The sequence below is a fragment of the Nylanderia fulva genome, unplaced genomic scaffold (genome assembly GCF_048542155.1).
Source record: "Nylanderia fulva isolate GAGA-0341 unplaced genomic scaffold, ASM4854215v1 Scaffold127, whole genome shotgun sequence".
Lineage (NCBI taxonomy): Eukaryota > Metazoa > Arthropoda > Insecta > Hymenoptera > Formicidae > Nylanderia > Nylanderia fulva.
In genome coordinates, this window is record NW_028189485.1 from 230,005 (window position 1) to 257,190 (window position 27,186).

A 27,186-nucleotide genomic window follows, 5' to 3' on the forward strand; every position below is an offset into this window, starting at 1 on the left:
TTCCATAACGGAACAATGTTACATTTTAGGCTTCTTTTTCTTGAATTATATACCAACTACAGTATTTACTTATCTAATTAAAATTATATAAATGATCATCTAAATAAGATTTTGTTATTTTGTCTTTAGATAAATAATAAAAATATATATTTTCTATATCTGTATCTTAGATGAAAAAAGGGTTATCTTTACTAAATTATTCAGATAATTTGATTTAGAGTCATAGCATAAAAATAATTAATTAGTATAACTTAAGCAATAAGTATGTCGCCAATGTTTTCTGTTCTCTAAATAAAATTATATAGATGCAATTTTGACGTTATTTTTTCTTTAGATAAATAATAAAAATATATATTATGTATATCTGTATCTTAGATGAAAAGAATTAAGTGTTATTATTACTAATAAATTATCTAGAATAATGATCAAATAATTTAATTGAGAGTCATAGCCCGTATTTGCTGTTATTTGAATAAAATTATGTAGATGATCGAGATGAAATTTTGACATCATTTTATCTTTATACAGATAATAAAAATATGTTTTTATATATGTCTATAGCTGCATCTTAGATAAAAAAAATGCTATCTTTATTAAATTATCTAGACTAATTTGGTTTAAAGTCATAACATATAAAGATACTTAAGTAATAAAGCTTAAGTAAACGATAACAATTTATAAATAAAAATATGAATATATTTTTATACATACCATTTATAATTTATATTTATTATATTATTTGTATTTACATAAACGGTCTTAAAAATAATATTATCAGAAAATTATTTAGATGAATACCACATATTTTTATCGTTTATCTAGATATGATTAAAACATAATCACCTTTATTTTATTTACCATAATTATTTAAAACATAATCACCTTTATTTTATTTGCCACATAATTTTATTGTTTATCTAGATATATTTAAAACATAATCACCTTTACTTTATCTAAGATAAATTTACATATTTTCATCTCAGCTTTATGAAGTTAATTTAAATATTATTTAAACACAACACTGACCACATCTAGTAAATAAAAGTCTTACCTGTGTGGTTACCAAAGACAGGTTGATTGAGTATTTGAAGCGTTAGAATGCATCTCAAAATAAAGATCAGACATAGGTTCACGTTTAACATTATCTCTATTCACGGATGGCAATATTGTTACACAATATCTCGACTAGTACAGACTGACGAGGTCAACGATCTGTAATAATTTAAAATTGCAAAAGATACATTTACCATAAATTAAGTGTAAAAAAATGTAAAAATATTGGTATCTGCGAAGTAACGCAGAATGACGATACATAATATTTTAACTGTATGATGTTGACCGCTGTAACTGGGTCATACATTGTTACACAATATCGATTATATTGTTGAAAAACACTATTTATTAAATTAATTAATTTCTTCTGAACTGATTCTCTCGCAAGAAACAGTTGTGTACGTGCTATGGAAACAATTAAAGATACCTGTCACAGGATATTTTATGCTGTGACACCAATTCTTTTACAACACCCGTGTATATATCTATACACAAATAATATAGAAATTCATGACAAAGAACAGATTTAGATATCTGTTATATAAATAATTCTTAGTAAACTAACAAATATTTTGTTGATATCTTGTGGTTCTAATTGAACTACGGAAAAAGCGATAGGGATACTGATACGCAGTGACGTCTCAAAGAATTAGAGAAGTAATGTTCGCTATAAATTTGCTGTATGGCAACGATCGTCTGTTCGTTCCGGTGATTTATATGGTACTGAAAATGTGCGAGAGTCTCGAAATAGTTATCAGTATTATTGTATCGTTATATTTACATTTATTTTCATGTACGTCTGTGTATTGGTGTGTGTCTCATTGTCTTATGTTTATTATAATTTTGCTTACCTAAGTACATATATGTTTTTCTGCGTATATGTATGTCTGTATCTTAATATTTTTATTTAATTATATTAATTGTTTTTTTATTATTCGTGTTGTATAACTAAAAAATAATATTTTATTCAAATTTTTATCATTTTATACTATTTATATTACAAATATATATTCAAGTAATCTCTATCAATTTCAGCGTGAATAATTGTCTTATATTAGAAAATGGGAAAAATATTGTTTTGCCACGGATTTTATTTTTCTTAACTTTTACTCAAAGCAAGTAAAGACTTTTTTTACATATTGTACACTTCGATTATTTTAAACATACCAATTATTATGAACAAATTATCTTATCAGCAAATCTGTGATTTTTTGTATAGCTTGGGGTATAAGAAGACACAAAATTTTATTTGCTATAATTTTTTAAAATACTTTATGTAACTTCTTATCGGAATTTTAACAAAAAGAAGAATACTCGCGAATTTTGTTGTTTTCACCTATTTGTAAAAAGTTTACGAGTTTAAAAAATTATTAAAATACTTAAAGAATTATAGGTTTCTAATATAGTTTTTAATATATTTTAAATTATCTTTATATATAAAATATATACTACTATATATTTCAGTAAAATTAATTTATATCTTATTGTCGTGGATATCAATATTTTTTATTGTGATATAAATATATATTTAAAATAAATATATTTTTTAATCAAAAAAACTTTTATAAAATTCTTGAAACTTTATTTTGTTCCGTGATTACCATCAATTTCACGATAATTTATAAGAGAAATTCTCGATGTATACAGGATGTCCGGTAACTAACGGACCAATGATTAAAGGCGGATTCTCTGGCCAATTTGAAGACGATTTTTCTTTAACAAAAATGTTGAGAAGTCAATAATTTTCGAGTTATAAGCGATTGAAAAAAATGGGTTTTTTGAAAACTAAACGTTTTGGAGTTAAAAGTCTAACATAATTACATTCTTCAGTTAATTTCAGGTAGAGTTTACTATAATAAAATTTTAATTTGAGGCTTATTGTTAGTTATAAAGATACATAATGACAAATATTGGAAAGTTGTAAAAAATGATGACCTTTTTCGACATTTTTGCTGAGGAAAAATCGTTCCCAAATTAACCAAAGAATCCACTTGTAATCGTTGGTCCGTTAGTTACCGGACATCCTGTATATCAATAGAAAAATAATAAGGTAATTCAAGACAATGAACAGATTTGAAGTAATACATATTTCTACATTAATAATTTTAACTGAACTCACTTTATATTGTTGATATCTTGTAGTTTTAATTGAACTATGGAAAAGGCGATAGTGATGCGCAGAGACGTTGCAAAGAGATTGAAAAGTAATGTTCGATATAAATTTACTGTATGGCAACAATCGTCTGTTTGTTTCGGTAATTTATATGGTATTGAAAATGTGCGAGAGTCTCGAAACGTCTATCAGTATTATTGTATTTACATTTATTTTCATGTACGTCTATGTATTGGTGTGTGTCTCTCTCGTCTTGTGTTTATCATAATTCTCCTTACCTGAGTACGTATATGTGTGTCTGCGGATATGTATGTCTGTATTAAAAAATTTTTATTTAATTATATTTGTTGTTTTTTCATTATTTGTATTGTGTAACTAAAAAAATAATATTTTATTCAAATTTATATCATCTTATACTATTTATATTGCAAACATACATTCATGTAATATCTTTCAATTTCAGCGTGAATAATTGTCTCATATTAGAAAATGAGAAAAATATTGTTTTGCCACGGATTTTATTTTTCTTAACTTTTACTCAAAGCAAGTAAAGATTTTGTTTTACATATTGTACACTTCGATCATTTTAAATATATGGATTATTATGAAGAAATTATCTTAGCAAATCTGTAATTTTTTGTTCAGCTTGGGGTATAAGAAGACACAAAATTTCATTTGATATAATTTTTTAAAACTTTATGTAATTTTTCTTTGAAATTTAAACAAGAAGGAGGATACTCGCAAATTTTGTTGTCTACACCTAATTGTAAAAAGTTTACGAGCTAAAAAGATTATTAAAATACTTAAAAAATCATAGGTTTCTAATATAGTTTTTAATACATTTTAAAATAACTACTACTACTACTATGACTATATTTTAAATTATCTTTATATATAAAATAATTATATCTTATTGTGGAGGATATAAATATTGTTTTTATTGTGATATAAATATATATTTAATAAATATATTTTTTAATCAAAGAAACTTTTATATGATTCTTAAAATATCATTTTGTACAATCAATTTTATGATTATTTATATTAGAAAATTCTCGGTGTATATATCTATAGAAAAATAATAAAGAAATTCAAGTAAATAAAGAGATTTAAATATATTACATATTTCTATATAAATAATTCTAACTGAACTCACTTTATATTGTTGATATCCTGTAGCTTTTATTGCACTACGGAAAAGGCGATGCTGATAGTGATGCGCAGTAACGTTGCAAAGAAATTGAAAATCAAGAGACACGGTAGTGTCTCGCGACCAGTTAAGGGCGTAGCGGAGACACCGTGTATCTTAACGCGAGTCGGACATTTGAGTCTTTATAATATTTCGAATCCTCAATAATGGCTGAAGCAATCGAGTTTATACTAGACTTAATCGATAGATTGAGTTCGAATTATATAATAAAAGTGTCTTTATTTCTGCTCTACGTGATTTGTAAGCAGAGATATATAAATGCAAAGTCGAAATATGAAAAATTTCTATTAAGAAACGTCCCCGTCATCATTATCATCATTATCATCATTATTATCATCATCATTATCATCATCGACCACGCATACATAGTAGTATCGTGCTACACGTATTCACACGTATACAACACATGCGCACACATATATCACACGTACACAACACATGCAAGATGCATGTAGTGGTAATTTTGTCCATCTCGCACGTTTTACAACAGATGGCGATAGTGGCGCTCCGCCATATCGGCAGCGTGCGGGGTTATGTTGGCTAACTCTCTCTCTCTCTCTCTCTCTCTCTCTCTCTCTCTCTCTCTCTCTCTCTCTCTCTCTCTCTCTCTCTCTCTCTCTCTTTCTCACACACACTTCTATTGTACAATTGTTTTATTGTACAACAATTCTATTGTACATGGGTTTGCAATGTAGGATTCTACATAAGTTTGCAATGGATAATTTTTAATACAATTCTACATGGGTTTGCAATGGTTAATTTTTCATAGGATTCTACATGAGTTTGCAATGGTTAATTTTTCATAGGATTCTACATAGGTTTGCAATGGGTACGATTCTACATGGGTTTGCAATGGTTAATTTTGCCTAGGATTCTACATGGGTTTGCAATGATTAATTTTTCATAGGATTCTACATGGGTTTGCAATAGGATAGGATTCTACATGGGTTTGCAATGGATAATTTTTGTTAATGGCGTGCCCTTAACTGGTCGCCTTTTCTTACCTTTTTTTAAAGGTGAGTTTTTAGAGATTATATCATTCATTTTTGTATATTTTTATGACCGGAATAGAACAATTATTAAACATGTTTATCTAAACTTCTTTGCTTAAAATGATGTGTACAATCATATCCTAGAATCCTGATCATTCCTCCTAAAGCACCCTATTTATATAAATTTACCCATATGTGTGTGTGTGTGTGTGTGTATGTGTGTGTGTGTGTGTGTATGTGTGTGTGTGTGTGTGTGTGTGTGTGTACTAATGTCGAGCATTTTTTATACATTTTCTATTAAATTTAGATAAAAGTTGCAGGATTTCGAAAAAGAAAAAGTTGACACAGACTTTTTCCTAAACGGCGATTTTCAAGGTTATTTAGAGGTCACTTATATTTTCAAAATAGAATTACCTTAATTTTTCTCATATAAATCGATTCCTCGCAATATTTACTATAAAAAGTTGTAAAGGTATAATTTTTACATAATCTTACATAAACTTCAAAATATTACAAATATTTTATTTTATGAAATATTTCAGTTTATGTAAAATTATGTTAACTATCTTTTAAATTATTCACTTTTAGCCATCTTACCCTTACAACCTTTTATAGTGAATATTGCAACAAATTGGTTTATATATATAATATATATATAACATCAGTTATTATTAATTGATGTTTACATTTATTTTTAGACTTACAAGAGCTCAAATGCTCCACATTTTTTGCAAAAACTGTTTATTCTACAGATTTCAAATATGCTTTTAAATGATGATTGAATATTTCCTTTTTTTAATTATTTTTATTATTATTTTTCAATCTCAATCAACTTTTATAACTTTATGCCAGCACGATACAAATATATGTGTCTTTATTTTTTTTATTATTTTCATTTTTTTATTATTTTTCAATCTCAATCAACTTCTATAACCTTATGCCAGCAGGATACAAATACATGTATGTCTTTATTATTGTATCAACTCTTGTCTTTTCCATGTAACCATGTCTTCATAGTTTGAATTATCCCTTCATCTTCTCAATCTTTCGCAGAGATTTAATTAATTAAATACACTTCACACGAAATAATGTTTGCTAGAAGATATACAGCAAACGATAACTGTAAAAACATGATTACGTGGAAAGAACAAGAGTTGGTACAGTAAAGGCAAGTAAGTAAGTACATGTAATGTATCGTATTGGCATAACGCTATATCCGCGGAGCAGATAATGTGGCTGTAGAGGTAGTCTGCAGTGCAGCTAATGTGGACGTAGATGTTGATTGAGATAATTGTCTAATATAAAATAGAATTTCAAAATTTAGTTTAAAAAGCTGTTGCATATATAAATAAAGTTTATTTTTTCTAAATTTGGAATATGTTTAATTAATTAATTTTTTAAGTCTATGTTTAATAAATTTTTTAAGTCTGTATTCAATAATTTTATTCATTTGATAAATACATGTATGTCTTTATTTTGATATGTTTAATATAATTAGAAATTCATTATTAATTAGATATGTAAACTATAAATTCATATATAATATTTGAAAATATATGTGAATATTTAAATTTTTATCTTCTCCTTCCTCTCCTTCAATCTCTTTAATATCAATATGTGTATGTGTGTACACGCGCGCACATTTGTACGTATTTATTTAATTATTGGATAGTTGAGAGTACTTAATTGATAAAAAATTATGACAATAATAATCCTTGTTTTTTTTTCTTATTATTTACTCAGATTTTTTTGTCTATCTTATAAGATAAACACTTTAGAGATTGAATATTTCAAGTAAACTAATTGTAAGTAAATTTCACATTAATGCATATAGATGTTTAATCATGAATGTACTAAATAAGTACACAAGACGAACAGTGAGTGAGTGAGTGAGAATGAGAGAGTGTGTGTGTGTGCGTGTGTGTGTGAGAAAGAGAGAGAGAGAGAGAGAGAGAGAGAGAGAGAGAGAGAGAGAGAGAGAGAGAGAGAGTTAGCCAACATAACCCCGCACGCTGCCGAACATGAATGTACTAAATAAGTACACAAGACGAACAGTGAGTGAGTGAGTGAGAATGAGAGAGTGTGTGTGTGTGTGCGTGTGTGTGTGAGAAAGAGAGAGAGAGAGAGAGAGAGAGAGAGAGAGAGAGAGAGAGAGAGAGAGTTAGCCAACATAACCCCGCACGCTGCCGATATGGCGGAGCGCCACTATCGCCATCTGTTGTAAAACGTGCGAGATGGACAAAATTACCACTACATGCATCTTGCATGTGTTGTGTACGTGTGATATATGTGTGCGCATGTGTTGTATACGTGTGAATACGTGTAGCACGATACTACTATGTATGCGTGGTCGATGATGATAATGATGATGATAATGATGATGATAATGATGATAATGATGACGGGGACGTTTCTTAATAGAAATTTTTCATATTTCGACTTTGCATTTATATATCTCTGCTTACAAATCACGTAGAGCAGAAATAAAGACACTTTTATTATATAATTCGAACTCAATCTATCGATTAAGTCTAGTATAAACTCGATTGCTTCAGCCATTATTGAGGATTCGAAATATTATAAAGACTCAAATGTCCGACTCGCGTTAAGATACACGGTGTCTCCGCTACGCCCTTAACTGGTCGCGAGACACTACCGTGTCTCTTGATATATATATATATATATATACCTGTCATGTAACAAATTTTAAAAATTTAACTTTTAAATTTCAGGAAATTTTATAAAATAAGATAAATTAAAAATGTAACGCAATTAAGAGTGCATTAAAATCTTTTTGTTTCTTGCCATTTAAAATCAATACTTTTCTCTTAGATATTTTTTGTTAAAAGTAAGATTAATGATGTAATCTTGATTGACATTACTGTTATATTTATTGATGATTAAATAAAAAGTCGTACCGAGTGCTTTGCCTTTGCCAAGAGCGATCCAAATAGTGTTATCGCTAAAAGCACCGTGTACCAATAATACAGGTAGAGAGCCGTTGCCACCTGGGATACGATGTAACGCCAAAAGATAGCCATCTTCTGTTGTTACAACGTGAGTTTCGCTGGGATAACCTGTTCTTTTTATTATCTCTGGCTAAAAGACAAAATAAAATGAGAGCATAATATTTATTTTCATAATAATGTAGCGTTTTGCAGTAACAATATAAATATAAAATATAATATATAATAAATATAAAGAATAATTATTTGGTAATAATAATAATGAATTATTATAAAATCTAAAATATATGAAATATATACATTAATGATATCTAATTAAGCATATAGTTATAATATTTAAAGATTATAGGATAATTAAAGTATTTTTGCAAAGTAAAGTGTAAAACTCGATTAAAATTATTTTAGAAAGAAATTGTAGAGGATTATTTTTTATTGTTGTCCATATCTTTCTCTTACATATATCTTCGTAACTGAAATAATTTTAATGATTATTCTATAATTAAAATACACATATAATTATTTATTAATTTTTAATCACTAAATTTTTAATCATTAAATAGACTACAATAAATGATATATGAAAGAGAAACTGCGTATGACGTATAATAATTAAGAAAACTTATCTAATAACCTATATGAAAGATAAACAGCAAACCAATATCCAAGTATGAAAACTGAACTTTGCTTTATTGAAAAACAGGCTGTAAAAATAAGGAAACAATGTATCAGTGGAAGTATGCATTTAAAGACTATTGAAGCAAATGAAATTCGCATGACAAAATAATGTATCGTGTATACGGTTCTTTGATTTGTGTTTGCAATGCCTGTATTCAAGCTTAGAGAACACATTTTGAATATTTATTGATCAAATTAATTATTAAATAAATGATGTTTTATTTTGATTTCTTAAGGTCACTTTCTGCGAATCACGTGACTTACTCGTAGTGTAACAAAATTTTGAAACTTCTATACTTCTTACAATATTAAAGATAGGATCTATATATGTTTATTATAAAATTATATATACTTAGAATGATCTTACAAACAATCTTTCAAAGTTTTTACACTCGTACTTCTGAATCATCCTGTATATATGTATATTATTCCTCACGAAAAATATACATATATCTCATAAATTAATGTAGTATTACATAAAGAAGTTAATATATGTGTAGTAGTATATTCTCATAAAGAAGTTAATGAAAGGAATATATTGTGATAAGCAACACTATAACATTGAATGTGTAAGTAGCTATTATATAGCAGTTGCATGCAATCATTACGTACAAAGTGTTCAATTCATCGTTTATAAAGATCGAGACTTTGGTCTTGAAAAAAAGTTTTATAAAAAAATGTTTTAGATAAAAAATGTAGTTCAAAAACATTTATTTACTGATCTCATTATTTGGACTTTGGATAGTATTACTAAATCCAGGTAAAATAATCTTGAATTTTTAAAATAGTTCAATTCATCGTTCATAAAGATCGAGATTTCGGTCTTGAAAAAAATAAGCTTTATAAAAAAATATTTCAAATAAAAATTGTAGTTTGAAAACATTTATTTACTGATCTCATTATTTGGACTTTGGATAGTATTACAAAGTCCAGGTAAAATAATCTTGAATTTTTAAAATAGAACCATAGTAATTTTTAATGTATTTTTTAAATCGATTCTAAAAAAAGACGTCTCGTCAATACAGAACGTGTCCAAATAAAAATAATAAATTATTTGGACACACTTTGTATTGACGAGACGTCTTTTTAGACACGTTTAATTTGATATATTTTTATATTTTTATATTTGTGATACATGTTATAAGTTTTTTTTCATCGCTGTACTTGTTATGTCATCTCAATTATTACTGCATTTGAAAATGATCTAAACCACAGGTCGAAACGTCATGTTAATTTGATTTCAATAAAGAAATTATTTGTCCAGTATTAGTCGTTTTTTATGATTACATACATACTTAATTGTCCCAATTAATTGTTGATTGCTAGTGATAAAATTTTAACAAATAATAAGATGCAATTTAATTCGACCAAAAACTGGCTATTCATTTATTGAAAATAAGTACACACTACGTTTCGACCCACATTGTGGTCCTTTTCAAGTGCTAGAAAACAAAAATACATAATTTGGCAAGCAAAATTAACATTACATTAATACTAAATTTGATCTGTAATACATACTTGTTCTTATTCAGCAATTACATTAATTAAAAATAGAACTAGCACTTGAAAAGGACCACAATATGGGTTGAAACGTAGTGTGTACTTATTTTCAATAAATGAATAGCCAGTTCGAATTAAATTGCATCTTTGTTAATACTTAATTGTGGTTTACAATTATACTGGCGGATTGATACATCATACCAAATCATTTCAATCATTATTTAATAAAAACTTTAATCCTCATTTTAATTAGTTAAAAGTGTGTACTTACAGTGCTGAGAATTGAATTAGAATTGTGCTCAGCGTTGTTCCTTCTAGATTGAATTATTCTTTCCACGGGCTCGTTTGGCTCGGTGGTCGCATCTCCATCAAGACAACCGTAAAACGACAGCAAACATATAAACCCTATCAATCTTATTCCATCCATAATTAACAATGCTAAACAGTGAATGAAAACGGAAACTCGAGAGAGTTTTTTGGAATATCGGAATATCTATTATCGAAGAAAGGCAGAAAATAAGTAAGCGAAATGAATAATGACAACTGAGCGCATTAACATTCTGTCCTTTATTTATTAATACTGCATCGATGACGTGTAATATTATGCCAATGGAAAAAATTAATTATATATTGATAGAAAGAGAGAATGCACCCTCTCTCTGCGTTATTAACCACGTTCAGTGATTCAATAGTCTACGTTAGTTAATTTTCATATATTATATGAAGATATAATAATTATGTAATTCAATATATCTATAATATATAATTCAATATATGTATAAAACATTTATAAATTGCTAAAATTATAATAATATAATATAAAAAGACAACTAGCGAACGATATTTTTGAGTATTCTAAATCACAGAATTAAATTATTTAATTTTTTTTATTTATAATTTGTTTATGTAAGCAATAAATATTTATCGATTAATACCGGCTATTGAGAAATTAAGAAATTAATAAATTGTTATTGTTAGTTCGAAAGTACAAATTTTAAACAATGCTAAATTATATTATGAGCTTGTTTAATTGAAATTAATGCAAGTGACATCAATCGTGTTCATTACTGGAATTTAGCGTGCAATATACAGATCATCAATGTATTTTATTATCATATCGTTGTTACATTGTTTGAATATTTCCCTTTCATGAATTTCAAAACTCTTTCGTACAAAAGCTTTGGCGCATCTTTTGCAAATATAAAGTCCATATGATTAAAATTGGGCAATTCGTAAATATCTATCACGTTGGGCAGTGCATTGTACAATCTCTTCACATCCTTGAAAAAACCATTTTTGAATTATGCACGGTAATTTCTTTTAAGCTATATTTCCGGTTGTGAAAATACGAAATTTTATCTACATATATACAAAGTCAAGTTACAATCTCTATACTATAAAATCTAATAATTTCTACACTATTTATCAAATAAATATAAATACTTTTTTCAATTTACTTACAATAGGATCCACAAACAAGTCGTTTTTGCCGTAGTATAACGCTATCGGTACCGCGACTTTCGATAAATCGTACTCTGGAGGTTCCACTGATTTATATATCAAGAGATTTTTCGTGGCACCGTAGTCATATTCCCGAGCCGTACCCGATTGGATTATCTGAGCGATGTGCACCACAGTCTTAAGCGAGGTGGTGACGGGCATATGACTCACAATAAAGGGCAGATTAGTCTAAATAGGGATTAAAAACACATATGAATATTTACTACAAATATACACATATATACATATACATATTATACATACAAATATGTATGTAAATACAAGATTCAATGTGAAGTGTAATTGCGCGATCCTGAAACGTAAGGATCATTCTTGCATCGCGACATTCTACGGAAGATTATAGGTATAAAAAGAATAAATAAAAATCAGGCGCATATATTATGCGCGACAAACTTGTCTGTGTACACTCATCTCTAATTATTTTATATAATATAATTAAATAATAATATTTAAATTTTCCTTTCCTTTTTTCTTTTTCTCTAATATTAAATTTTAAATTTATAATATATTCTAATTTTTAAATATAATTTTATATTATTTTATACAATAAATAAATAATTTTTAAAGTCTTCTTCAGTTATATTAAGGGGATGCTACCATTGTACTGTTTTATCGACTTTAAATTAGGTTATATAGATCGTTCACTTTTTATTGAATATACAGATTGAAAAATTCTCCACAATGAAAGTACTGATAATAATAAATGGGAAGCGCTGTCCGGCAACTAAGTTTTGCTGTTTTATGCCTCGACATCAATTTCGCACGCAAATATACATACATAATTAATTCAAGTACGAATTTTTTGCTACATGCTTTTGATACATGCTTTTAATCTCATTTTTATTACTTCTGTATTATTCTTTCATGCCATCTCTATTGGGAGCGCCATATTTTGTGCATAAATAAACTGCAGCATTTTTGTATTAAATAAGTATTGTTATGAGCTGATGCAAGAGGCCTATAAAAAAACTGTAATTTTTAAATTTATTGTTATTGTTTTTTATACGAAATTACACTACTCCCCGTGGAAAAAAATTTTTCAATCTGTATAATAGCCAATAAAAAAAAATAAGCACTTGAACTCAAAATCGGTAAAACATCATGGTCAGCATCGCCTTAATACATAATATTTAAAAAAGAATTACAAAGTGTAGGTGGTGTCAGGATAGTTTTAGATGATGTCAGGGCGTAATTCTAATAAGGCTTCTAGTGGATCTTAACAAAGGATCTTTATTAGGTTAAACTGTACTCGATAGAACACGCACGACGGCTCACTGCCGTTTATCTCGGTCCAACGGCTCTCTCTCTCCGCGGGGAACTGACTTCTTCACCTTTTCTCTTCTTTCTTACGCAGCGCCGCCAGCGGTAGAGGGGGGGGAGCGGAGACGCAATTCGCCGCTCACGCGTGTATATAAATGAATATCGGTAGAATAATAATTCGCCTACAGTCGGCCAGCCTGACATTACGACCGTCTCGGTCGTACGTATAGGAAGAAAACGTATTAAGTAAATATATCCAACATATTAAGTAACGCCGGATAAAATAAACATTTCTTATGGACTAAATAAACATACTGATTAGTCATATTTATTTGGATATATATGGTCGCATCGCGTCGGCGGCAATGACGCTATTATAGGGCATTTGAGTGACTTGAAATCCCTCGACATCGGTTATTACATAACGGTCAGAACCTAGCACTCGCTTTACAACGTAAGGCCCTTTATACTTTGGTATGAGTTTTTTATTGGTACCGACAGAAGTGTCCACATTACGGATCATTACGTAGTCGCCCTCTTTATATTGTTTCACTTCTTTGTGTTTCTTGTTATAATAGCGTTCGTTTTCTTTCTGACTCTTCTGAATTTTTTCAGAGGCAGCTTCTCTTAATAACACTAGATCTCGACTAGTATCAGTATCTAAAACTAGTTTAAGTTTATCGTTAACTTTACCGAGTTGTTCTACGCCAAATAATAGTTTACTGGGGGTTTCCCCCGTTGATCGACAAATCGTATTATTAAATGCATATTCTATTTGATCTAAAACTTGATCCCATTTGTGTGGTTCGTCACATAACTTCGCAATCATCGGAGTAATGTCGTGGTTGAACCGTTCTATTTGACCATTTGCACGCGGAGTACCAACAGCTACGAGGATATGCTGAGTAGACTCATTATTTATAAATTCAGTAAATTTATCTGACGTAAAGGCAGTTCCGCGATCGCTCACAATGCGTCGAGACTTACTATAAGTTCGATAATAATTTCGCAAATGATTAATTGTCTCATTCGAGGCCGTAGATTTGCACGGATATACTTTCAAAAACTTTGTAAAAGCATCTACTACTGCTAAAATATATTTGTATCCGCGACCGGTTTTTTCAAAGGGACCACAATGGTCGACATGGATCGTTCGAAAGGGTAAGTTCTCTTTCGGTATACTGTGTAACTTGCCTTCTTTCTTTCCACTAGAAGGGGAAAACTCTATACAACGCAGACAATTAGAAATATAGCACTTTACTTTCTCTCTCATTTGTGGGAACCAGTAAATTTGCCTAATGTTAGCAATAACTTTATCGAGGCCGACATAGCCAATGTCATCATGACACGTACGGATTACATTACTTTCCATTGATATCGGTACATAAAATAAGAGTTTTTTACCCTTATCTTTACGGTAAACAAGACCGTCTCGCAATTCAAAGAATTTATCCTCAGATTTTTCTAATTTATTTCGAATGTTTACTATATTTACATCCCGATCTTGTTGAATAGATAAAGTTCGGTCGAACGAATTTGCTTCTAATGTCAGAATGCTATGACATCGACTCAACGCGTCGACATGATTCATCTGTGTACCGGGTCGATGTACGATTTGATAACAGTATTGTTCTAAAAATAATGCCCAACGATATATTCGCGGATTAACTGTCTGTTTACTTAAAGTAAGGCGAAAACTGTCGCAGTCTGTTATTATCTTAAAAGGGATACCGGCGAGATAGATATGAAACCGTTTAATCGCATAAATCACAGCGAGACACTCCAGCTCAAAACTGTGATACTTGGATTCGACAACTGTTGTCCGTTTACTAAAATAAAATACAGGCCGGAAAATACCATCCTTTTGTCGTTGTAAAAGTATCGCGCCGAAACCACTTGTACTCGCATCGCAGTGCAATTCTGTTTCAAGTGTCGGGGAATAAATCGATAGTATCGGTTGAGAAGATAACAACTGTTTCAATTTTTCGAAGGCCTTGATCTCCTCTGAACCAAATTTAAACACGGCATTTTTCTTGACTAAGTCATATAACGGTTTAGCGACTATTGAAAATTTCGGGATGAAACGACGGAAGTAACTAGCTAAACAAACAAATCGATGCGTCTCTTTTATGTTTCGCGGGGTTGGGTAATTAGTTACGGCTTCAACATGTTGCTCACTCGGGCGAATACCATTTTCATTAATTAAATACCCAAGATATACAATTTCCGTTCGAACAAAGAAACATTTATCGAGTCTAAACTGCAACCGGTATCGTCGCGCTATTTCAAATACATCTTTCAAAATATTTAGGTGTTCCTCTATACTTTCAGTCGCTATCAAAATATCATCTAGATATAACAAGATATTACTCTCTCGGATGAGTTTATCAAAGACTTTGTTAACGAATCTCTGGAACACTCGTGGAGCATTAGTCAACCCGAACGGCATTCGTAGGAATTCAAATTGTCCGATAGGCGTCACAAACGAGGTGTATTTTACCGAACACTCAGACATCTTAATATGATAAAATCCGTTCCTTAAGTCGAGACTACTAAAATATTTTTTTCCTTTTAACCGATCAATATGATCATCTATCAACGGTGTGGGAAAATTGTCTTTTACAGTAATCTTATTTATTTCACGGAAGTCGACACACAGTCGTGACTCGCCATTTTTCTTCCGCACGAGAACGATTGGGCTAGCGTAGGGTGAATTACTCTGCCTAATTGTACCTGTTTTCAATAAGTCGTCTAATATTACTTGCAACTTTTCTTTATCGGCATACGTTAAACGCCTAGGCCGGAAGGTAATCGGCTGTTCATTTTTTAATAAAATTTTCATCTCGGTTTCCGGTTCGCTCACATCCGAATCCCATTTATCAACGTATTCTTTGTTATACAATCTTCGAACGCTTTCGACTACATGCGATTCGACACCGGGATTAATATTCAATTCTTCTCCAACTTTTACAGGATTTTTGAGATATTCTATTTGCATAATCTCGGTATCAAAATTGTTCTCGCTTGTCGACTCGTTTCTCCTAGTAATCTTTACCGTTTTACCTAGTTCGATTTTTATTAACGGATCTCGACAAAAATCGCGACCAAGTAATGCCGCACACGACATTGTTTCGTTCGGTACTACCAGAAAACGTAGCTGAATATTAATTCTTTCGATTTCGACTAATTTCGAAAAGGTGCCTACTACGCGAACAGGGGATTTATTTACTCCACAGAAACAATCGCTGTTAGGAGGTAGCGGTTCGCGCAAACTCGTCGGAACATACTCAGTTTTTATGAGGCTCACTGGGGAGCCGGGATCAACTATCGCGTCTACTGTATATTCACGATCCATATCCCCTTCAAAGGACACCGAAAACTTTAACTGTACACAATACGGATCGCTAACGGATATCGGTTCGATCAAGTTCACAACGTTCGCCGACTCGGGTTTCGACTCTTTCTCGGGACAGTTTTTTTCAAGTGGCTGGCTGAACCACATCGATGACAGCCTCCCTTAACTTTCTTCGGGTGTGAACATGCGGATGCCAGATGTCCAACTCCCTGGCAGTTATAACATTTAATTATCTTTCGGCGTGGTGTCAAATCTGCACTCGACGATGCTGGATTTCCTTTAAACGCTGAACTCTCCTTCATCGACAATTTCCCATCCTTTTGGATTTTTCCTTGATCAATAGGTTTCTTCCATTCGCGATCAGGGAACTTCTTCGGGTGTAGCGTCAATCCTTTAAATGCCTCCAATAAATCCGACTGAGACTCGAACTGCATAATACGTGCTTGATCTCTGAGATTGCGATCAGGTATACCCTCGATGACATAATCGACAACTTCGTCATCTACTATCGGTACCCTATTAGCGAGGATTATTTTATCATGGAAGTAACTCGTGAATGATTCGTCCGTCCGCCATGCTCTCTCTTCGAGCTTCTTGCGTAGGGACAATCTTGATTGACGAAGGTCGAACATTCCCTTCATGGCCGCCAATAGATTTTCTATACCAAGGGTAAGATGATGTGGTTTGGAGTGAAACCACTCGGATGCACGTCCTTTTAATTTAGAGCTTATTAAAATTCTTGTCGCAGCATCATCCAAGGCGTACGACACTCGCAGCAATTGTACCTGCTGTTCCCATTTCCAGAACGTACCCTCACTGCCGTCGAATTCGCTCAACAAGTCGCGAATAGCCCTTACACTTTCGCTCATCGGTGGACCATTACGTCTTCTTCCGTCATCATTCATCTGCGGTACTCCATGATCTTCGATGTTCTCTCGTCTAACGATATCTAATTCACGTTGAAGAAGAGCTCGTTCTCTTCTAAGTAGTTCATTTTCTCGTCGAATCAAGTCATTCTCAGTCAAAGGACCTTCAACGGATGCGTCGTTACTTACTTGGCTTTCATTGTCCTTGCCCGCGACGGCATCCCTCGATTCATGGCCCGCGTCAATCGGCTGATCGACACCGCGGCTCTGCCGTGACCTCTGTTCATCCAGTGTGGTCCATATCTCCGGGTCATTGGCAGTCAATCGATCTATCAGGTCAGCTTTGTTACCGGTCGCCGGCAATTTCTTCTCGCGGAGAATGTCCTTAATCTCGGCAAGCGTATACGCACTCGGCGGTCTCGCCATTGTTAGCGACACACTGCACTTCCCTTTTCTATACGTCCTAGCACACAGCGACGTGTTAATAAATGTTTAACCTCAGTCAAAATGCTCGCGACACACGTCGGCACAATTAGCACACAGCAAAGATTCGCGGTACACAGCGCGAATTACCGTCAAAATATTCGCGACACACAGCGCGGAATATTCTATCTCACAGGGATATCGCGTTTCGCGTCGATTCACCGCACGCGATACGTGGACTCGCTTTCTCTCATACGCGGCGGAACAATTAGCACGCAGCAAAGATTCGCGGCACACAGCGCGAATAACCATCAAAATATTCGTGGCACACAGCGCGGAATATTCTGTCTTTTTGCACGCAGCAAAGATTCGCGGCACACAGCGCGAATGACCGTCAAAATATTCGTGGCACACAGCGCGGAATATTCTGTCTTTTTTTTTTTGCACGCAGCAAAGATTCGCGGCACACAGCGCGAATTACCGTCAAAATATTCGTGGCACACAGCGCGGAATATTCTGTCTTTTAGCACGCAGCAAAGATTCGCGGCACACAGCGCGAATAACCATCAAAATATTCGTGGCACACAGCGCGGAATATTCTGTCTTTTTGCACGCAGCAAAGATTCGCGGCACACAGCGCGAATGACCGTCAAAATATTCGTGGCACACAGCGCGGAATATTCTGTCTTTTTTTTTTTTGCACGCAGCAAAGATTCGCGGCACACAGCGCGAATGACCGTCAAAATATTCGTGGCACACAGCGCGGAATATTCTGTCTTTTTTTTTTTTGCACGCAGCAAAGATTCGCGGCACACAGCGCGAATGACCGTCAAAATATTCGTGGCACACAGCGCGGAATATTCTGTCTTTTTGCACGAGTAACACAAGACACGGTTTTCTCTGCATCGACCACAACACTTGGTCGTACTTTTCAAAAGTCCCGTGTATCTCTCGTGCGTGTATTAACCTCACGGATCCTTCACTAACTTCTTCTTTGATCCCACTTCTGAAGTTGTAGGTGGTGTCAGGATAGTTTTAGATGATGTCAGGGCGTAATTCTAATAAGGCTTCTAGTGGATCTTAACAAAGGATCTTTATTAGGTTAAACTGTACTCGATAGAACACGCACGACGGCTCACTGCCGTTTATCTCGGTCCAACGGCTCTCTCTCTCCGCGGGGAACTGACTTCTTCACCTTTTCTCTTCTTTCTTACGCAGCGCCGCCAGCGGTAGAGGGAGGGGGAGCGGAGACGCAATTCGCCGCTCACGCGTGTATATAAATGAATATCGGTAGAATAATAATTCGCCTACAAAAGCAAATAAAGAAAAATAAAAATAGAATAGTTTTTTGGTGTAAAATAATTAGAGAAAAATATAAAGACAAGTTTGTCGTGTTTAATATATGCATCAATTCTTATTAGCCATTTTCACATCCAATTTTGTTTAAGAAGACTCTAATATAAGAAAGTATATTAGAGTCTTCTTAAATTATTATTATAATTTGCAGAAGAATTATTACTCACTAAATTTAGCTGCTCGGGGTTGTAACCGAAAGGGATAAATAAGAAATTATTGGCGCACAACTCCGCTTGGTAAAAACTCAGGTTGCAGCCGAGTAACGTCTTTAGTATGTTATTAACATATTCCGGGAATAATTCGTCATGGAACAAAACTCGCAATATGGACTGCAATAAAAAATCTCTTTATTTCATGATGATAATTTACTCGTAAATCTATACTTGTTAAAACTTTTAGTATATATTTAAAGAATAAAAAAAATAAAGATTTTTTTAAGAATATTATTATACAAATTAAGATAAATTATAGAAGCGTTAATTCAGAGAATTAATTATTTTTAAACAGAAAATTAATTATTTTTCAAAGTTAATACACAAGCTCAATAAATTTTAAAGTTTTAAATTCCAAATCAGATTTTATAATTTTTATAAATTTTTTTATGTTCAAATTAAGTAGATTAATAAATTAGTTGGTCATATCAATCTTTTGAAATAACACATAAGGTTAAAGATATTTTAACAAATTAGTTTTTAAAAATATTATTAACAAATAATGGCAACGAGGTACTTTATATAGTAATTTTTTTAATCCTGGACAAGATATGTAGAATGTTGTGTTATTTATGCATTATTTTGTAACAACAAAAATAATTTTCATAGTTTTTTATAATTTCTAGCATCAACTTTTAAAACAAATTGTAAGCTATATTTACTTATATGTACAATATATATTTATAGTGTTTAAGAGAATATTAGAGAAATAATGTGTTCGTGTGTTTTTACAGGTAAAATTGAGACAAAAAATAATTTTTTGTTTACAGAAGAATAATGTTCTAAACAGTTATTTTACAATATGATTTATTTTTTAATAGTATTCTTACATATATTATATTGTTACCTGAAACTCTTTTATCAAATAAAGTATTGGTCGTAGTGGACTTTTCATATGATCTACGAAAACTGCTGGACCGGTATTGATCATCATTTTTATCATTCTAGCAATTTTTGGACGATGTATTGCCATTATGTAAAATGCAGATGTGCCCTTAGAATGACCAATGTACGCGTGCAATGGTTGTGATCTCATATCCGTGATATATGTAATCATTGCGGGTAAATCATAGATGCCTTCTTCATGAAAGCTGATAGAAAATACATATATTATCATGAAATATTTAAATATATACACACAAGTATGTATATATACTTCTATATATAATCTGCATTTATAAATTTTGCCAAAGGAAAAATTATTTATTTTTTCAAAAAATTATTATTTTTTATTTTATGAGAAAACCTAAAATCCCAATATTTCCAATCTGACGGTGATAGGGAAACGTGCTTTTTCGAATAAGGAGTACCACGCACATTAGCCAACCAAACATCGTACCTTTGGTCCGCTAATAAATAAGCTAGAATACAAAATAAAAAAAAATATTTGCAATGTTTTATTTGCATCTGTTTTTTTATATTTTATATTTCTTACCATATTTTTACGTAGAAATATTTTTATAACAAGATATTAAGACCGTAATCTGATTCATAATTCACTTATTACAGTTCTAAATATATATAATCATATATGTAAATTATGTAAATATATAAAATATACATATATACACCTGTCATGTAACAAATTTTAGAAATTCAACTTTTAAATTTCAAAAAATTTCAAAAAATAAGATAAACTAAAAATGTAACTTACTTAAAAATACATTAAAATATTTTTGTTTCTTCATTTTATTTAATATTTTTTCTTAGATATTTTTTCATTAAAAGTAAAATTAACGATGTGATCTGATCGACATTGTTAGTATATCTTTCGATGATTAAATAAAAAGTCGTACCGAGTGCTTTGCCTTTGCCAAGAGCGATCCAAATAGTGTCATCGCAAAAAGTACCGTGTACCAGTAATACAGGTAGAGAGCTGTTGCCACCTGGGATACGATGTAATGTCAAAATGTAGCCATCTTCTGTTGTTACAACGTGAGTTTCCGTGGGATAACCCGTTTTCTTTATTATCTCTGGCTGAAAGAAGAATCACTAAAATGAGAGTATAATATAATATAAAATAACAAAAACACTTTTGTTATATAATTTAATCCCTGGCTACTCATTAAAACCTATGAAAATTCGATCTGTGTAACATTTATATAAAAACCAAAGAAATAATATTTAAACACTTTTTAAATATTTATCGATCAAATTAATCTTTAAATAAATAATAATGATGTTATATTTTGATTTCTCAAGATCACGTTCTACGTGGCTTACTAGGAGTGTGTCAAGATTTTGAAACATCTATACTTTCTACATTAAAGATAGAATCTATATATGTTTATTATAAAATTATATGTACTTAGCATGATATTTCATAAACAATTTTTCAAAGTTTTTACACTTGTATTTTTGAATCATTCTGTATATATGTATATTTTTCTTCTAAAGGAATTCATGAAGGTAATATTATTATGATAAGCAGCATTGCAATATGAATGTATAAGTAACTATTGGAAGTATAGCAGTTGCGTGCAATCATTACGTACAGTACAAAGTGTTCAATTCATCATTGACAAAGATCGAGACCCTGGTATTGGAAAAAATACATTTTATAAAAAAATGTTTTAGATAGAAATTGTAGTTTAAAAACATTTATTTACTGATGTCAACATTTGGACACTTTAGATATAGTATTACCAAGTGCAGATAAAATAATCTTGAATTTTTAAAATAATATATTTTTTAATATATTTTTTAAATCGATTTCTCATAATATTCTGTCTAAAAAATTAAAAGAATAGAATTAAAAAATATATAATTCACAAGATATTTTATACTTTAATTCGATATAAATTTTATTTAAACCCTGAAAAATATCTAGTAAAACATTTATTTTCTAATTATCTTATTCCACTAATTTTATGCACAACATAATGAGAGAAATCATCTGCTGTAAAAAAGATAACACACGTGTAATTGCGTTTAAAAGAAAATATGGAGATTTTCTTTAACATATTATTCATATATGTCAATAGGTATTTAATGAATTAAAAAACTGCTTCTCACGTTTACAATTTGCATATACAGTAACCTCCATAAGTTTGGAAATACGTTACATTTTATAGTTAAACATGCAATTGCAGGGCAGCGATCTGTCATAAATAAAAATGTTATTTAAATATTTTACGTTTATTTTAGGATTTATTCATAGAAAAAAATCTGTACATATCTGTCAAAAGGATCCTCTTAATTTAAGAGAAAAATTGTCTAAAGAAATATTCTTTAATTAGATATTTGTAACATGCAAGAATATACTTAATGGGATGTTCTTTATCAGTATATTATTTGAAATATTATTAATCGTGATAACAAAAACAGTCTTAAAAATGAACATTTGTTATTTATTGCATATAGTACTAGTTTCGAAAAAAATGTTTTATGCAAAACTTGTAAAACACCATGTGTGTGTGTGTGTTCTAAAAAACAATAATAATTTTTAAAGATTACTTACTTAACGATGATGTACATGAAATTTTGGGAAATTTTGATTTTGATTGTGAACAATATAAGCGGCAAAAGCGGTATACAGGATGTCATTTAATTCGCGCCCACTATAAGTACATCTACATATGCTAAAGCTCGGCATTTTTGCTCTATTTTTTTTAATATTTATTCCTTTATTAAATAATATAGAAGAAAACGTATAGAAAAATGGATTTTTTGGTAAGAAATAACGTTATGTACTTAAATTAGTAAGCGTGAATTAAGTGATACCATGTACATGATCGCGTTTTTTATTCAATGTGTGACAGCGTTGTAGAAGTTCAGTTAATTGGAATAATGAAAACTTTAATCCTCGTTTCATTTAATTAAAATGTATACTTACAGTGCTGAGAATTAAATCGGAATTGGACTCGTCGTTCCTTTTAGATCGAATTATTCTTTCTATGGACTTGTTTGGCTCGGTGGTCGCATCTCCATCAATACAACCGTAAAACGACAGCAAATACATAAACCCTATCAATCTTATTCTATCCATAATTAACACTATTAAATAGTAAAAAACGGACAAATCGAGAGAGTTTTCCGGAAAGTCGAGATATGTATTATTGAAAAAGGCAGAAAACAAGTGAGCAAAATTAATACAGACTGAGTGCAAACATTTGTTCATTGCTTATTAATGCTGTATCGATAACTTGTGATATGCTAATAATAGCAAATATATATATATATATATGTATATATTGTTGGAGAGAATGCACTGCACTATTGACAACGTTTAGTAGATTGAACAGTTTGACAGTACAGTCGGACCTCTTAAAGCCGTGGCACATAAAAAAACGTAAGCAGTAAGCAGTAGAACTTAAGTGAATCGACTAATCACGGTCGAGCAGTAAGGCAGCCATTTTGAAACTTAAGCAGCTCTGTGAATTCCATATGGATGAATTTCTTAAGTCTTAAATCTTACTGCTTACATTTTTTTTTATGTGCCACGGCCTTTATCTTACGACATTTCCAGTCTGAGAAACCTCTGATTCTACGACAAAAAGAGAGATTTCTACTCTGTAGTCCATTCGGGTTCCGAATATGTCCGAATCGTGCGAAGTGCGTAAGATGAATAAGAATGAGCATGATGTATGTATGAGAAATGGCGATATGGTTCTCCTTCCGCGGTCGTAGCATAAGAGACTTTTTTGTCGCAGGATCAGAAGTTGCGTAGCATAAAAGAGTCGTAGGATAAGAGGTCTGACTGTATTAGTAGATTTTTATATATTATATGAAAATATAATATTTATATATAATAATACAATGTATATGTATAAAAAATCTGTAAATTGTTAAAATTATAATAATATAATACAAAAGGTGTAACGACCTATTAATGGTCGTTACTAAGTGCGCCGGGCCGAACACCTGCCCGACGCTCCTGGCCGACCATCCGCCGGGCGCGTGATCCATCCCCTCCGGCGGGATGCCCAACACGTGACAGTAAGCACGTGGGGGGACCCGCACCGGTATATAAGCCGGCTCGTCCGAAGAGCCGGCACCAGTCCTGTCCTGAATCCTGATCCTGACACCAAGCCTCTGGGTGTACTCGAGGCTTCCAAGACCAAGATTCCTGACAGTCGACGAAGACGGGTGTACCCTCTTCGCTGCCTGGGAGTTCCCGGCGTTCGACTTCCTTCTCTCCAACCGACGGAGGTGGGTTTAACCCCTTCGCTGCCTGGGAGTACCCGGCGTTCGGTTCCTTTCCCTCCAACCGACGGAGGTGGGTTTAACCCCTTCGCTGCCTGGGAGTACCCGGCGTTCGGTTCCTTTCTCTACGACCGACGAAGGTGGGTTTAACCCCTTCGTTGCCTGGGAGTGCCCGGCATTCGGTCTCCTGTGTCCGGCCGACGGAGGTGGGTTTGACCCCTTCGCTGCCTGGGGGTACCCGGCATTCGGCTCCTTCTCTCCGGTCGGCAGAGGCGGGCGTGCCCCCTCTGACGCCAGGGTGTACCCGGCATCCGACTCTCCCGCAGCGCGCCGTGCCGCCGCCCGCGGCCCCGCAAACGCGAGATCGTTCGTCCGTCCGCGCATTTATATATAAGTTTGTGTGACTGTCCGCTAGACTAAGTGTATATATCAAGTGTAAGTAATCATTGAATAAACCTTTTGTGACTTTGAAACCGTGTACGCAAGTTTGGCCTTCCGATTCCGAATCCTGGTTCCGGCGAGCCGTCCGAGGCTAACCGAAATCCGCACCGTTACATGGCGCCCGAACAGGGACACTGACGCACGGTAGGCCCAGCTTGCGTATCACCGAATGAGCAGTGCGTGGGTGCATTCGCTCACCAAAGACCAGATCCTCCAGGAGCTGGAGCAACGCCACCTTGACTCGACCGCTCCGCTGGACACGCTGAGGAAACGCCTGCGAAGACACATGAGTAAGTATCCAGAAAGCATGCCGGGGACTAGCACACAGCAGAAGCCCGTCAACTTGATCCCACCGACCATCATCATACCAGGGGTCGACCAGATGTCCGACGAGGATGATAGTGGTAGCGAGAACACGGTAAGCCGTCGACCGTTTCGACCCCACCAAGATCTGCCGGCACTCGACCGAATGAAAACAATGAACCAGATTCGAAAGTGGGGTCACTTCTTCGATGGCAAAGATCCCCTTGCCTTTCTGGAGCGAACGGAGGAACTCCGAGCCAGCTACGGCCTCGACCCCGTCCAGCTAATCACCGGACTTCCGGAACTACTACGGGGCGACGCCCTACTCTGGTATCGGAACCATAACGAGGAATGGGATACCTGGGAACAATTTACTCAGGCGTTCCGTACCCATTTTCTACCGCCCGGATATCAGCGGCGGATGAGACGTGAGATACAAGGTCGACATCAACGACCCGGGGAAACGTTCCAGGCCTATTCAACGGCCGTATTGACCATGATGCGATGAGCCGGCGGATACACAACCCGAGACAAGGTCGAACAAATCTACGAGAATATGGACCCTGAGTACCAACTATACGTCCCGCTGACCGATCAGACCAGCCTCGGTGACCTGAGCACGAAGGCCGTCCAGTACGAGGCTATCATTCAGAGGCGAAGAGAGCGCAAGGCGGAGAGCCCCGCTCAGCCCAGGGCCACTATAGCCGCCGCCACATATAACCGAGAGGAGTGCTGCTGGCGCTGCAAACAACGGGGACACACTCGCCTAGAGTGCAAACGCCCCCCCAGAAAATTCTGCTCCCGATGCGGCAAGGACGGGGTACTTACCCGGGATTGTCATCCACCGTCGGGAAACGCCGCCCGGACCGGGAACGTAGCGGCCGTAGGCCGGTCCAGCACGGAATAGAGTACGACCCCAGGCCGCACCTACGCGTACAGATACGTCAAACAGAGGTCCGAGCCCTATTGGACTCCGGATCCGAAATGTCCTTCATGGACAAAGAAACCGCTCGACAACACCAGATACCGATTCAATCCCTCGGCACAGGCGGGAACACGGTGCGGCTGGCCGACGAGACCACCACAAACATCATCGGCACTGTCCGCCTAAGATTCCGAATCCAAGGGCGGCCCTGTCGCCACAGATTCGCGGTGCTGCCTAGACTCAGCAGCCCGATTCTGATAGGCATCGACCTGTGGGCTAAGCTGGGGATCGGCCTGACAACAACTAACACACGCCGGGCCACACAACGAACCACCGCTAACGCCAACATCACCGCCTTGAGCACCGGAGCGACCGATGAGCACACCCGACTGCAAGCCTTCCTAGCCACCGAGTTGCCCCTCTTCGATACCATCCGGGGCCCCACCGATCGGGCCGAACATCACATCCGCCTGAAACCCGGCCCGCCAATCAAACAACGATACCGACCACGGAACCCGGCCATGCAACGAGTGATCGACCAGGAAGTCGAGGAAATGCTGAAAGAGGGGGTCATCGAACCCTCCGCAAGCGGATGGAGCTCGCCGGTAGTCATTGTCCGAAAGAAGGACGGAACTCACCGCTTCTGCATCGACTACCGGAAGCTCAACGCGGCATCCGAAAAAGACGCCTACCCGCTACCTCACATCACCGCCACACTCGATAAATTACGAGGGGCCCAATACTTGTCTACCCTCGATCTGAAAAGCGGGTATTGGCAGATTCCGCTAACCAAGGCAAGTCGGCCAGCTACAGCCTTCACCGTACCCGGCAAAGGGCTGTACCAGTTTACGGTCATGCCATTCGGCCTCC

The 27,186-nt window shown here is 34.0% G+C and overlaps 2 protein-coding genes and 1 long non-coding RNA gene across 5 annotated transcripts in view; all 3 read right to left on the reverse strand.

The window, feature by feature from the left end:
* The window catches only part of LOC114930678 (esterase E4-like), a 37,343-nt gene extending 32,937 nt beyond the window's left edge, over positions 1–4,406 (reverse strand). Inside the window, exons 1-2 of one of the 3 annotated variants that reach the window (XM_085479660.1) lie at positions 4,323–4,406; positions 1,052–1,212 (exon numbers count right to left, since the gene is read on the reverse strand). In XM_085479660.1, coding sequence (XP_085335786.1) covers positions 1,052–1,142 — 91 coding nt within the window. In that variant the 5' untranslated portion in view covers positions 1,143–1,212; positions 4,323–4,406. Of the gene's footprint in view, positions 1–1,051; positions 1,213–1,618; positions 1,731–3,172; positions 3,237–4,322 lie in introns of those variants that run through there. The other 2 variants (XM_085479661.1, XM_085479662.1) reach the window with 2 other exon arrangements.
* A 4,379-nt stretch (positions 4,407–8,785) lies between these two features.
* Positions 8,786–10,916, reverse strand: LOC114930687 (uncharacterized). Its single transcript, XR_003819501.2, has 3 exons — positions 10,781–10,916; positions 8,966–9,035; positions 8,786–8,804 (listed from the first exon to the last, which is right to left on the reverse strand). It is a non-coding gene; the product is annotated as an uncharacterized LOC114930687 (long non-coding RNA).
* A 639-nt stretch (positions 10,917–11,555) lies between these two features.
* Positions 11,556–23,534, reverse strand: LOC114930677 (lipase member K-like). The gene is made up of 7 exons (XM_029302541.2): positions 23,338–23,534; positions 21,299–21,479; positions 20,749–20,863; positions 20,350–20,593; positions 19,458–19,619; positions 11,971–12,198; positions 11,556–11,789 (listed from the first exon to the last, which is right to left on the reverse strand). The coding sequence occupies exons 1-7, from the start codon at positions 23,488–23,490 to the stop codon at positions 11,622–11,624; spliced, it is 1,251 nt and encodes a 416-aa protein (XP_029158374.1). The 5' UTR covers positions 23,491–23,534; the 3' UTR covers positions 11,556–11,621.
* Between the last annotated feature and the right edge of the window lie 3,652 nt (positions 23,535–27,186).

What these genes read in the sequence shown, in the direction of transcription:
- LOC114930677 (XM_029302541.2), bottom strand. Translation starts at nt 23,490, where the DNA reads ATGGATAGAATAAGATTGATAGGGTTTATGTATTTGCTGTCGTTTTAC. An exon ending in ATTTGATAAAAGAGTTTCAG is followed by an intron (nt 19,620 to 20,349) that starts GTAACAATATAA and finishes TTTTTATTGCAG; the next exon opens with TCCATATTGCGAGTTTTGTT. An exon ending in ACCCCGAGCAGCTAAATTTA is followed by an intron (nt 12,199 to 19,457) that starts GTGAGTAATAAT and finishes ATCCCTATTTAG; the next exon opens with ACTAATCTGCCCTTTATTGT.